This window comes from Choristoneura fumiferana, chromosome 10 (assembly GCF_025370935.1).
Source record: "Choristoneura fumiferana chromosome 10, NRCan_CFum_1, whole genome shotgun sequence".
Lineage (NCBI taxonomy): Eukaryota > Metazoa > Arthropoda > Insecta > Lepidoptera > Tortricidae > Choristoneura > Choristoneura fumiferana.
The window spans coordinates 3,815,355-3,827,673 of record NC_133481.1 but is presented as its reverse complement, the minus strand read 5'-3'; the positions used below and the strand labels follow the sequence as shown (position 1 = coordinate 3,827,673).

Below are 12,319 nucleotides of genomic sequence, written 5' to 3'. Positions count from 1 at the left end.
TCAAAACCTTTTTGAACTCTACGTAGAGACGTAGTTTTTTTACTTCTCACCTTTTCACCCCTATATTTTACAGGGTCGGGACGTTCGCATGTAAAATTCCAAAATCGGAATTCGGAATTCCGAAATTTTTTGGGAGTTCCGAGCCCGGGCGTTTTATTGGTACCTAAAGACTTAATGATTTACGTTAGCATTCACTGGTAAAAGGCTGGTAGATAATATAAATTTAGGGTTTCTCCGTAATTTTCACGCCGTTCTCATAAATTCACTTAGATATCCATATCGGTAAAAAACCCTATATACATACTTACAAGTCACAATGGTATTTTGCAAAGACCAAATAAAATTAACACAAAGTAAATTAGCTAGGTTAATCATTTTCAATTTAGCACTCTTATTCGAAGAACTTTACTATTATAATGTTTGTAACAGGATATACCTAGACGGTGATTTACTGAGCAAACCTATCTTTGATCCGGATATAAAATTTCATCACAGTATTCATATCTCTACATTAATTTACGTAGATTAATCTGTTAAGTAAGCTTAATTTACATAAAATCAGACAAACTTAAAATTCAAAGTTTAAAATCTTAGCTGAGAAACTACCATGATATTAACGGCCAAGACACTACGATGAGGTCATCACGAACGGTTGATATGATGACATAAATTGCAAGTCTAATTATGTTTAACACTGTGATGGAAAAAATGTACAATGAAGACGGCTTCTTGTTTAGATGAATCATTATACGAGTATGTACCTATGAGTATATCGGGATACAGCAAAATTAACAGTTATGGCGTATAAACAAAGAAAATTGGAATTATTTCTTATAAATTTCAGTTTAGAAGATTTATCACAAGTTAAATACAACAGAAAACAGTAAATAACAATTGACTTAAGTATAGCTATACCCTAAAGTTAAAATTCATAAAACTTACTCCTACTCCTTAGGCAAGGCAGCGATGATGCTGGCAGCGTTCCCTCTTTAAATAACCTAAGCTATTTGCCAGCTCTTCAAGTCCCCTGTGATGTCTACCAACCCCTTAGTTATTTCTTTATGTAGATTCAAAACGCAAGGACCCTATTTACAGTATCTAATTCAAAATTACGAGAAACATTCAAGGAAATACTAAGTATACAAAATTATCCGCTTCAAGCAAAGTAGTGTAACCTGTTCTACACGCACAAAAGCAATATCCTGTCGTTAAAAAAGCACAACTATAGAAGTCCATTAACAAAACAGAAAAATAAGGGGGAGCAGTCCGGCGGTACTCAAAATAAACAACGTGGCGTGACGGTACGGCGTGCTTTACTTCACGGCGTTATGTTTGGGTAAAACGAACTTAATGAAATGGAATCGGACATCGACCTGCTGAAATAATAATGTCGACCTACTTTTAATTAATATTAACACGCTGGGAAGGTACTGAGCAGTGACAACGCCCGTTTGAGCTTTCAATAATAAACATAATGTCACTGCGCGAAGGAAATGTAAATTGGTATGAGGCAGTTAAATTTATTCTGTATCCGGTCTACCCCTTGCTAGGTGTTCTATTAGAAATATTTTCTTCGTGATGTACACCGCGATTAGCTTTAGTCTACTCTTGATGATGATAACGCTCATAATGTAGATGCATCGATTTGCATTGATTGAAAGATCTGCTAATGTAATTAACCGCGGCGTGTATTATTAAAAACTGTCAGAAGTGTTTTCTTGACACACATAATTTTATAACTTGTATTTGCAATTAAAGGCCTGGTAAATCTTTTATAACGTGAATAACGTCTTGTTTGACTGTTTACTGAACACACATTTGCAACTCTATTTTTTCTCAAATTTAAAAGTGGCCAATTTAGTAATACAATTGAATCCGACTAATATTAAATATAAATGCGAAAGTTTGTAAATTTATTTGTTTGTTTCTCCATCACGTCTAAACCGCTAAACCGATTTAGGTGAAGTTCATACAGATACGTTGAGTCCCGGGGAAGGACATAGGTTATTCCGGAAAATTGCATAGTTCCCGTAGGATAGCCATAACTGAATTCTACGCAGACGGAGTCGCGGGTAACGGCTAGTAGAAACAAATTTTGTTCCGCACGTTAAATTATTGCTACAAACCTAGAAGGGAATTGAAAACCTCCTACGACGCACTAACGCTCTTCCTAGAGTCCAGATTGTCGTGATGATGTTACACCAACAGTCTGTTCAATTTCAATATTTACTTGGATCGTTTTAAAACTCAAGTGCCTGCTTCATTCTACTCGTCTACCTCTGCTCTCGTGAAGAGATAAATAAACCATGAATTAATAAGTGCACCTGGTCTCGGCTAAATCGTATTATTAAGTCGTGCGAGAAGCGAATTGCTCTACATCGCTGTCCATGATCCACTGCTTATAAATCCATAGCTGCAAGACCCGCAATGCAATGCAACTCGCGCGATGTTTTCCAAATTTAATTGTACATTTGCATAATAAATAACGTTCGTCCGTTTGTTTCAGATTCGGGCTGCGCCCGGCCGCATCGCGGCACATCGACTTTTGTTTTGTTTAGTTACCGACATTTTCAGTTTTAGTTAAAGTGATTAAGTGCTCTGTGAAGTGTCCAAGTGACTGTGCCATGGCGATGCTACCGGGATTTGCCGTTCTCGCGGCGGCGATCTTTTTTGGTGAGTTGTATTTTTTGTCTTTATTAGCAGAGCAGAACGTTAGTTCAACGATCTCTAAGATTTTTGAAAAACAAATGTTTGAAAGCATCTTGCATAGCCGTTTATAAACGTTAAATTATTGTTTCGTGCCGTCTCTAATATTTTACCGGTACGTTGACGACCCCAGCAGATGGGCTGTGTTGGTCGTGTTATGTTATGGCTGATTAAACTGTTAACGCAGTGCGTGTGCTGCGCCTGCGTAGATCGTCAGAGCATTTAACTCCACGTTATTTTTATTAATGTTTTGGTAAATAGACTCAGTCAAATTACATTATCAAGCAGTTTGATATTAAAATCGAAATATCTATTCGGTCAATAGTTACACCGCAAAGGGCTGTTTTATATATATATTTTTTAAATTTACCAGTGCCTTCGAAAATATCATTTCATTGCCTACAAGAATGCGCCGTAAGAAACATGGCAGAAAGTTTTTTTTTTTTCAAAACATAAAAGTCATCTTGCAATAAAAAAAATACAATTCACTTTTATACAGACAAAATAACTAAAATTTTGATATATTTTGTACAATAAAGAGCTTACATACATAAAAGACAAAAAGAACTAACCTAAGATATCAAATTACTAAAAAAATACCTAATTAAAAATGACATAAATTAGAAAAATATGTACGTAGGTAATATATATAACTTCCAGTGTGAAATTTCTGTTGAAATAAAATACATTATAGGTTTTTACTAGTAATCTACACCATTTGTTGAATCGAAAGGCACCAAAACTTCAATAAAGATTCGAAACGAAACTCGTTTGCAACTCCCAACTTAGCCGATATCTGCCGCTATCTGTCGCCTTCCTCAGTTAGGGTATGCCCTGTGGAACTAAACTAAACCTTGAACACGGCACCGGGAAGGATACGGAACGCATACGTCTGTCGGGTCGGGAGTCGGGGGGGGGGGGGGGGGCGTGACGTCACGGGTCGATAGAGCCCGGCCACTGAATTAATATCTGCCTGCACGTCACGAATTCACAGCCTCAGCTCAGCTTTATTCATGCTTTATACGTGCTCACTCACTAGGGTGATTTTTTATTTAGGGCTGTTTAAAAAATGGTGGAAATTTGCGATGGTCTTAGAATTAACACAAATTTTCTTATAAATAAATTAACTTAATAGAAAACTGGAAAATAAAACCACCACTGATTTATAAGCTAGCTCATCTACCATAACTGAAAAACTGAGTTGTTTATAAGTATTCAGTTTCTATTCTTTCATCACTATATAACAAATAACTATTAGGTACCATTCTACAACTTACGAGTATATACTCCAATAGGCCAAACTATTTATCTCGAACAAATATTATATTATTGAATTGAATTACATAAATAAAGACTCTACATCATCGTACATCACCTCATCACTCATTCTCATCATCCATCATCATCCCAGCCTATATACGTCCCACTGCTGGGCACAGGCCTCCTCTCAGAACAAGAGGGCTCACTCATTCTATTTGGACGGAAATAAAACTTGTTTTTTTTTTATACACGGTTTCTAAGGGGACAATTGTTTTTCCAGCGTCAAGGTTGAGCTACTGATGATTTGAGTGTTTTTTTCTGCTGTCAAATGACCGGTAGGGTTAGTTTGGGGTAGTAGCTACAACAAAAACAAAAATTACTAAAATGAAAATCTTATGTCGATGCGATTATTTTGATTTTGATTTTGATGATGAAATCGTATCCATATTCTGCATTTCATTTATGTTTATGTGCATTATACTAAGTTACGTAGGCGGATCTTCAGATTCAGGTTCAGACTGGTGAGTAAGTGCTAGGTCGTAGAGTAAACAGCCGGAACGTTGGCCTTTCCATCCTCTCGCTAAGGTCACGGACGCCATGCGAATCTATACGTGGATAATATATTCAGTACTCTACATGTTGAGATAAACATTTTTAACAGCCAGTATTTGCTTTAGCGTATTAATGCCCACAGCTGAACACCAGATGTAAACTAAATGCTAAAGAATGTTACCAAAAATAGCGCCAATTTTTTGAAACCGTGGGAATGGTTTTGATTTTGATACTAGGTTTTGAATGCTTGTTTCAGAGGGTACAATTTAAGGCCGTAACCACACTGCTGCTTAAAATACGCAGACGGTGCGGAATCGCAGTGACGTGCCGTAAACTTCACGACTTTTGGTAGAGAGCATGCGATTCCGTACCGTCACCGTTTTTTAAGCAGCGGTGTGGCCGCTCCTTTATTGTCTGAATCAAGACTTCGTCGATGTTTGTCAACTTTACGTCGGTTTATTGGGTAAAAAACAGTATATACACTTACTGTGTTTTAGGATTCCATAGTTAAAATGGGATTTGGTTGAATTCTTAGTATCGCATCATCATCGGAGCGCTAGTAGGTAGGTATAGGTCCGCTCCACATGAACTAAGAAATCCTGGAAATCGGACAATCGGAATTGAGTAAAACGTTGTAGGATTTGATAATAAACATTTTACTATGTGTTTTCATTTCAAGTAGCATGTTTCGCTGCATTATCCTCGGTTCACGACGTCAGTGTGCAGACAAGGTTACATACGTATTTAGTAGAGGTTTTTTACACTGCATTTGGATGATAAAGAGACGAAGATAAGCTAAAAAAACGATTAAGTATCATTTCATTTACTCATTCAATTCATTAGTGTCAGCTCTCGTGAATCGACATTAATTAGTTTATCATTATCACGAATCATAGATAATGATGTAAAAGTCTCAAACAAATTTCAAAGAACAAAAACTCTTCTTCTTTCTTTAAACAAATATCAAATTATCCTCTCCATGACAATAATTACCTATGTATACATATAATGCAATTAATCCATTTCTTGAAAATAGTCTGAAAAATTTGCGGTTTCCATACATTGTTCAAATTAAATCACGAAGTCAATGTATTATGGAAACCGCATTCAGACTATGAATATTAGCTCTTTTAATTTCTACATAAGTAGTTTAGTTTAGTTTATTTATTCATTCAACATAACAATTAAATTATATAAATGCATTAAGTAGTTCGGTTATATTTATATTGCATCAGATGCAAACCAGAACGAGGAACCAAAATAACAGAGCGCTGTTTATTATTGTCCAAACGCGTAGGTTTGTTTTTATTAACGGTTATAAACCACCATAGATCCTAGAAGGCCACACAGAACTCGCTGTGTCGGTGTCATGAGACTTGTTTGTAACGACATATGTTGGTTTGTGCAAGATTAAAATTAAATGCAAGGCCGGAGACTGGTTTGCATTTATTAGTTACTTAGGCTCCTGAACGCAGTCTGTCGTTTCGAATTCATTTATATTAATAAGTATTATAGCTTTTGCCCGCGGCTTATAGACCCATTTTACGTCATTCGATAAACTGCGATAAACATTGTTATAGACAAATAAAATTATTTACTATGATAAGGTTCCATGGAGGCCCAGGAATCAAATTGGCTGGGCATACAACCTCATAGGCATTGAACCTACCATCGCATGTATTAAGAGGAATCACAGCGCAATGATATCCTCAATTCAAACATACATCCAATAAAATTCAGGGGCAATTTTCTAATCTACCACGACCACGATACTTCAGGTATGCCTCGTATGCACACCCACACTGCACTGCTACAATGTTAATAGTCACCTTATTATGGCGCAGTAAGAGCTTTATTTGGATGATCCTGTTGCTTTGGATGTGGTTCCGATGCTCAAACTGTTATGCAACTAAATGTTGTTATGGCGTGTCATGGGCGTAGGAAACCGGAGCATAACATGGTGCGTAGATGTGGGCGATTACTATGGATATTTAAGACGAGGCTAAACCTACTATACTATTAATTATTAATATTATTTAAATGCGAAAGTTTGTGGTTTGTGTGTATGTGTGTTTGTGTGTGTGTGTGTGTGTGTGTGTGTGTGCGTGCGTGCGTGCGCGCGTGTGTGTGTGTGTGTGTTTTATTCCCATAAGATCGGGATAAAATCTTAAAATCGAAACCACTGGGATTTGAGATATAAAATTCGACGAGGTTCTTTTATATGATCTACGATTATCTAAAATCTAAGCTCATAAAAAAATTACCGACCTAAATTGCAAGTTGTACTCGTAAATATTTTATTTACAACATCGAGTAAGTATTCTTCGCTGGGTCTGGCATCAATTGTTTGACGTAAACTAAGTCGTATTGTGCAAATGTTAAGTTGCATACAATCTTAATGGTAGATTTAAACGTGTATGTGCTTAATTATAGTTATAATGCTATGAATTTAGGAAAGAGAAAGTGGATACGAGAACTAACAACTTTCTTTTGTTTCTAATTAGAATGACTCTAACCACACCCTCTACAGACTCAACAATTCATCATCTATATCTAAGATATCTAAGTAGAATATTTTTATATATTTTTAAATAACTAAGGGGCTGTTTCACCATCCATTGATAAGTGTTAACTGGCGGTTAGGTGTGTTGCCGTCTCTATTTGTTTTGCTCGAATAGACGGAGACGGCATCACATTTAACCGTCAGTTAACGCTAATCAATGGATGGTGAAACAGCCCCTAAGTATTTTTATTTGCATCGGTAACTAATTTCAAGTCTTTAATAATTTAAGTTAAGAGATAGAGCCACATTGAAACGAAAATATAAATCCCTTTTTTCCCTAACCCGTGAGAATTTCCAAAAATCTTGGTTATTTTAAATAACTGCTTATTTATTTGCATACCAAATTTGAAGTCTTTGATAATTTAAGTTACGGAGATAGAGCCACTTTTAAACGAAAACATAAAGCCCTTTTACTCCCTCACTCGTGAGAATTTCTAAAAGTTCCTTATTGATGTACCATCAGCCAAATAAGTGGTCTATCAATTTTTAAACAAGTTCCTATCAAATGAATATGTCGCTAAAGTCGAACTTTCAAGTTGACAGACACGTTTATTGGCAATATTGTTTTATGACATGCAAACGATTATCAACCTTATGGTGGTAGACCACATATTTGGCTGATGGTACCTCTAATGATTCCCAATCGTCAGTAAGTCAATCAGTCTGTCACGTTATTTCTGATTTTGAACCCCCGACGCATAAAGAGGGGTGTTATAAGTTTGACCGCTATGTGTATCTGTGTGTCGGTGTGTGTGTCTGTTTGTGGCACCGTAGCTCTTAAACGGGTGGACCGAGTTGAATGCGATTTTTTTTATTTGATAGCAAGTTTTCTAGCGGTAGTTCTTAGATATGTTTTATCAAAATCGGTCAGCGGTTTTTGAGATATTGAACTTTGAAGTGACAAAGTCGGGGGTTTGTTGGCTTATATTCCTGTGCGGATGAAGTCGGAGACAAAAGCCAGTAATACTAATCATCAGCATCGTCATGTCAGCCTTAGTAGGACGTACGTGGTAGGACCTTGTGCAAGGTCCGCCCGGATTGCTACCACCATCTTGCTCGCTAATCCTGCCGTGAATCAGCAGTGCTTGCATTGGCACTGTTGTGTTTCGGCGTGGAGAGTAAGACAGCCAGTGAAATTACTGGCACTTGAGGTATATATCTTAGGCCTCTAGGTTGGCAACGCATCTGCAATACCCCTGGTGTTGCAGATGTTTATGGGCGGTGGTGATCTCTTACCATCAGGAGACCCACTTGCTCGTTTGCCATCCAGTCGAATAAAAAAAAAAAAAAAAGTGTTAAACACGGTTGTGTTGTTAGTAATACTAACAAGTACCTCCAACTTGAGTTCACACTGAATTTACCAACCGGCCCTAAACCCTAAGATTTCGTTATCACCAAAGCTCACAGTCCGATGGTGCAAGATGCAGATAACATCTTTGATAACATTTCGGTAGCTGCCGGGTGAATGGCCGACGTTAACGACCAAACAGAGTTACCACGTGCTAATAGATCTAATTACGGTAACGATTCGCATCTTAAATCCATTAACAGTCACATCTCATTACGCTTTGTTTACAAGTCTTTCGGGTAATTAAAGCTTGGATATAGTCGGTGGAAAGCTTTTTTTTTTGGTTAAGCCGTGGATGTTCGATGTCTCTAAATATTTATTATCTGTAAAAGTGTCATAGCGTGTGTCCGTTGTCTAGTATAGGTAGTGCCACGAGAGTTGAAGTGAATGACTACTTTGATTACACACACAGCTACATAAAGAACTGGTTGCATAAAACAAGCTAACGAACAAAAAGTTGGAAAACCCCCAACTTTGTCACTTCAAAGTTCAATATCTCAAAAACGGCTGAACCGATTTTGATGAAACATGTCTAAGAACCATCGCTAGAAAACCTGATTTCAAATAAAAAAACCGCTTCAAATCGGTCCACCCGTTTAAGAGCTACGGTGCCACAGAGAGACACACAGACATACAGACACACATAGCGGTCAAACTTATAACACCCTTCTTTTTGCGTCGGGAGTTAAAATGAATGAATGAATGTCAAAATCCCGCTGTATATGTTCTTAGTTTGTTGGCTTTGATTGTTGGTTAATTTGCTCTAAATTGTCCGACGATAGTACGTATTTATTTATTTTATCCATTCAACTAGCTTTTGCCCGTGGCTTCGCTCGTCCATTCAATGATAGGTAGTAGAAGTAATGCTAATAAAAGGTCGAGTGATATGATAATTATTAAAATAAAATAGATCTATAGGAAAATTAGATTGATCACTATGCCTGAATTCTATCCACTGCTAAAAGATCTCAAGTACTTATTGTTATATTTTTTACACGAGTGCCTAAAGAAAAAGTGTGTGTGGTTTTCTATTTTCTTCAGAAAAATGTTTTATAATCGCCTTAGAGTCGCTTCACTTTGAACTCTGATAAATCCACTCTACCCTCTTAGGAGAGTATATTTATCTAATTTGCCTTTTCTTTTGCTACCAAAATCATAAAATTCTTAGAATTGGATTTATCAGAGTTTAAAGTTAAGCTATATATTGTAAGTATTTTCGAAATATTCAAACTATTTTCAATTTAGTTCCCGAGATTTCTTTCTCCGTAATATGTGCAAAATATTTTTTAAACGTAGAAAGAGATAAACGAAATATTAAATCATAATAAAAAAAAAAATAGACAGGTAGGTAAATCTAGGCTGCTCAAGGTGAAGTGAAATTAAAAGGCTGGCAGCGTTGCCTCTGCATATTATTGTCGTTATAGTCTAAGTTACGATACACGGCTGGAAAAAACGCTCTCCTTTTCGTGTCTTTCAGCCACATTTGAAAACCGTTGCCCAATGATTTAAAAATAATCAATTTAATTTTCTCCACAGCGGTATTTATGTTGGAATTCTGGGCACGCGCACGCACGCCGAACAAATATCGCCGCCACGAGCTGTCTTTGTTCTTCGTAATCCAAACATTGTAATATCAGTCGCCAGTTCCTGCTTTAGACGTTGCATTACTTACAAATTCTATAACATTCTTTTGTTTGTACAACGGCCGCAGGCCACAATAATAGGCGACATAAACCTCTTTATATATATAAAAACATCTAAGTACTGGCCACTTATAAATAAAAAGTGGTAGAGGTAGAGTCGCAGCAGTGGCGGGAAAAAAAAAAAAAAAAAACTATCGTAGCCTATTAGCTTAGATAATTAAAGACCCTATTAGGAACGAGTCGCAGGCCTGAATTGATGGAATGGAATTTTTAGGGTTAGGATTTTGGCTTTTCATGAGATCTAATAAGTTTTAACAGTGAAAGCTTTATGACGTTATTATGGCCTTGGCTTGCATCTTGACACGAAATGATTTCGGTATGAATAGATAAAACCACCTTATTATTTTATTAATTAAAAAAATAATTTGTTCCTATCTCACAAAAACTTTACCGATGAACATATTCAAGTTCCGACGGTTAAAAATTAATAAACCAAGTTCACACTTCATTAGAACTTAACTGTTAGTAAACGACACTTAAACGTGCAGCATGACCAAATCTTAAACAAAAGCGTGTAACTAATGAATAATGTAAAAGTGAATTCTAGTACAGGAAGACGGTATGCATATACGGTTACAGGCGTAATGTTGATGCAAAGCATACTTAAGTACTTACTCTGACGCTGAATGGCAAAGTTCGTGTTAGCAATAATATGGAAACTTTAGAGCGCGACGAACTACCTACATCGCCAGGGTGAATATTAAAATAAGTTTAGGTTTATAAAAAATGAATTTCACATTTACTTACATGAGAACTTTATAATAGGTACTAAATACATTTAATTACATGCAATGAATGAGCGTAATAACAAAAACAAAATAGGTTGATTGCATACTTAACACTCATTGATTTAACGACATTTCCATAAAGTATTTAAAATTTCCGCGTCAAAATTGAAACAGGAGGAGTATAATATAGGTTAGAAAAGCATTGAACTTGCTGGAAGTTGACGGGGTTTGGAGGAAATATTCCAGTTTATGTTGGTAATCTCATTGGTAAAAGTACGTTTGAAATAAAAAGTCTGACTAGCTAGAACCAAGCTTAGGACAGACTCGAGAAGAAATTTGGCGCTACGTAGATAGAAAATTTGAAAATAACAGTCGATTTACATTAGTACCTACTGTGTAATCTAGGTTTTTCACACGAACGATGATAACAGTTTCCATTTGCTAAACGTTCCTATTTTTTTTTATAAATTTGTTGTTAGGGGTTAGTATCATTTCGTTTAAAAAGCAGCTGGTCACCGTAGCAAATTAGCAATTTCTGAGCAGCAAGTGGTCTAAAAAACAACTGATCTAAGTAGCAACTTGTCTAAGCATTAAGTGGTCTAAAATTATTTGACTCAAAGTCGACAAAAACAGGTTAGGACCAGTTGCTTTTTAGACCACTTGCTACTTAGACCAGTTGATTTTTAGACCAGTTGCTACTTAAACCAGCTGTTTTTTTAGACGAAATGATACTAACGCTCTCATACATCATATACCTTTAGGTTTTATTAAAGGCAGAAGCTAAATAAATACTAATCGTGCACTAAGTACCAGCCATTGTCGTCGTCCACCACGAATTACATTGTTTGTTAATTTTAATTGCATATCAGGCTTTTAAACTGAAACAGCGTAAACTCAAAATAATTGTCTTTACGAATAGGCATACCTACTTAATATCTAGAAGTAGTACTTAGTAGTTGCGGCATAGGTTAGGCGTAATAAAGTTTCTTATCTACGCGGTTTCAATATTTTTGCTAGTAATCTGTTGCTTACAAGCTACTGTTTCAAGAAAAATAATAAGGATAAGAAATTTTGATATATATCAAAACCGACATCAAACTGTTCCTAGAGGTAAACAATCTGAACCGGAACTCTTAACTACCTATGGGACTCTAGTAATACAACTGTAGACCATGTCTTTTTAATCCCCGACGCAAAAAGAGGGGTGTTATGTCTGTGTGTCTGTCTGTGGCACCGTAGCTCTTAAACGGGTGGACAGATTTGAATGCGGTTTTTTATTTGAAAGCAGGTTTTCTAGCGATAGTTCTTAGACATATTTTAACAAAATCTCTTCAGCCGTTTTTGATATTGAACTTTGAAGTGACAAAGTCGGGGGTTTTCCAACTTTTCGCTGACCTAGCCAGCATTTCGGTTCATTTTACTGCTTCAGTATTTCGGTTTATTATTGTTCTGTTAGGAA

The 12,319-nt window shown here is 36.4% G+C and overlaps 1 protein-coding gene across 50 annotated transcripts in view; it reads left to right on the top strand.

The window, feature by feature from the left end:
* Positions 1–12,319, top strand: part of Dscam1 (Down syndrome cell adhesion molecule 1) — a gene marked incomplete in the record, with an annotated part of 80,655 nt that overhangs the window by 9,519 nt on the left and 58,817 nt on the right. For all 50 annotated transcript variants that reach the window (XM_074093076.1, XM_074093126.1, XM_074093092.1 and 47 more), the window contains 1 exon segment: positions 2,507–2,673. In XM_074093076.1, coding sequence (XP_073949177.1) covers positions 2,625–2,673 — 49 coding nt within the window.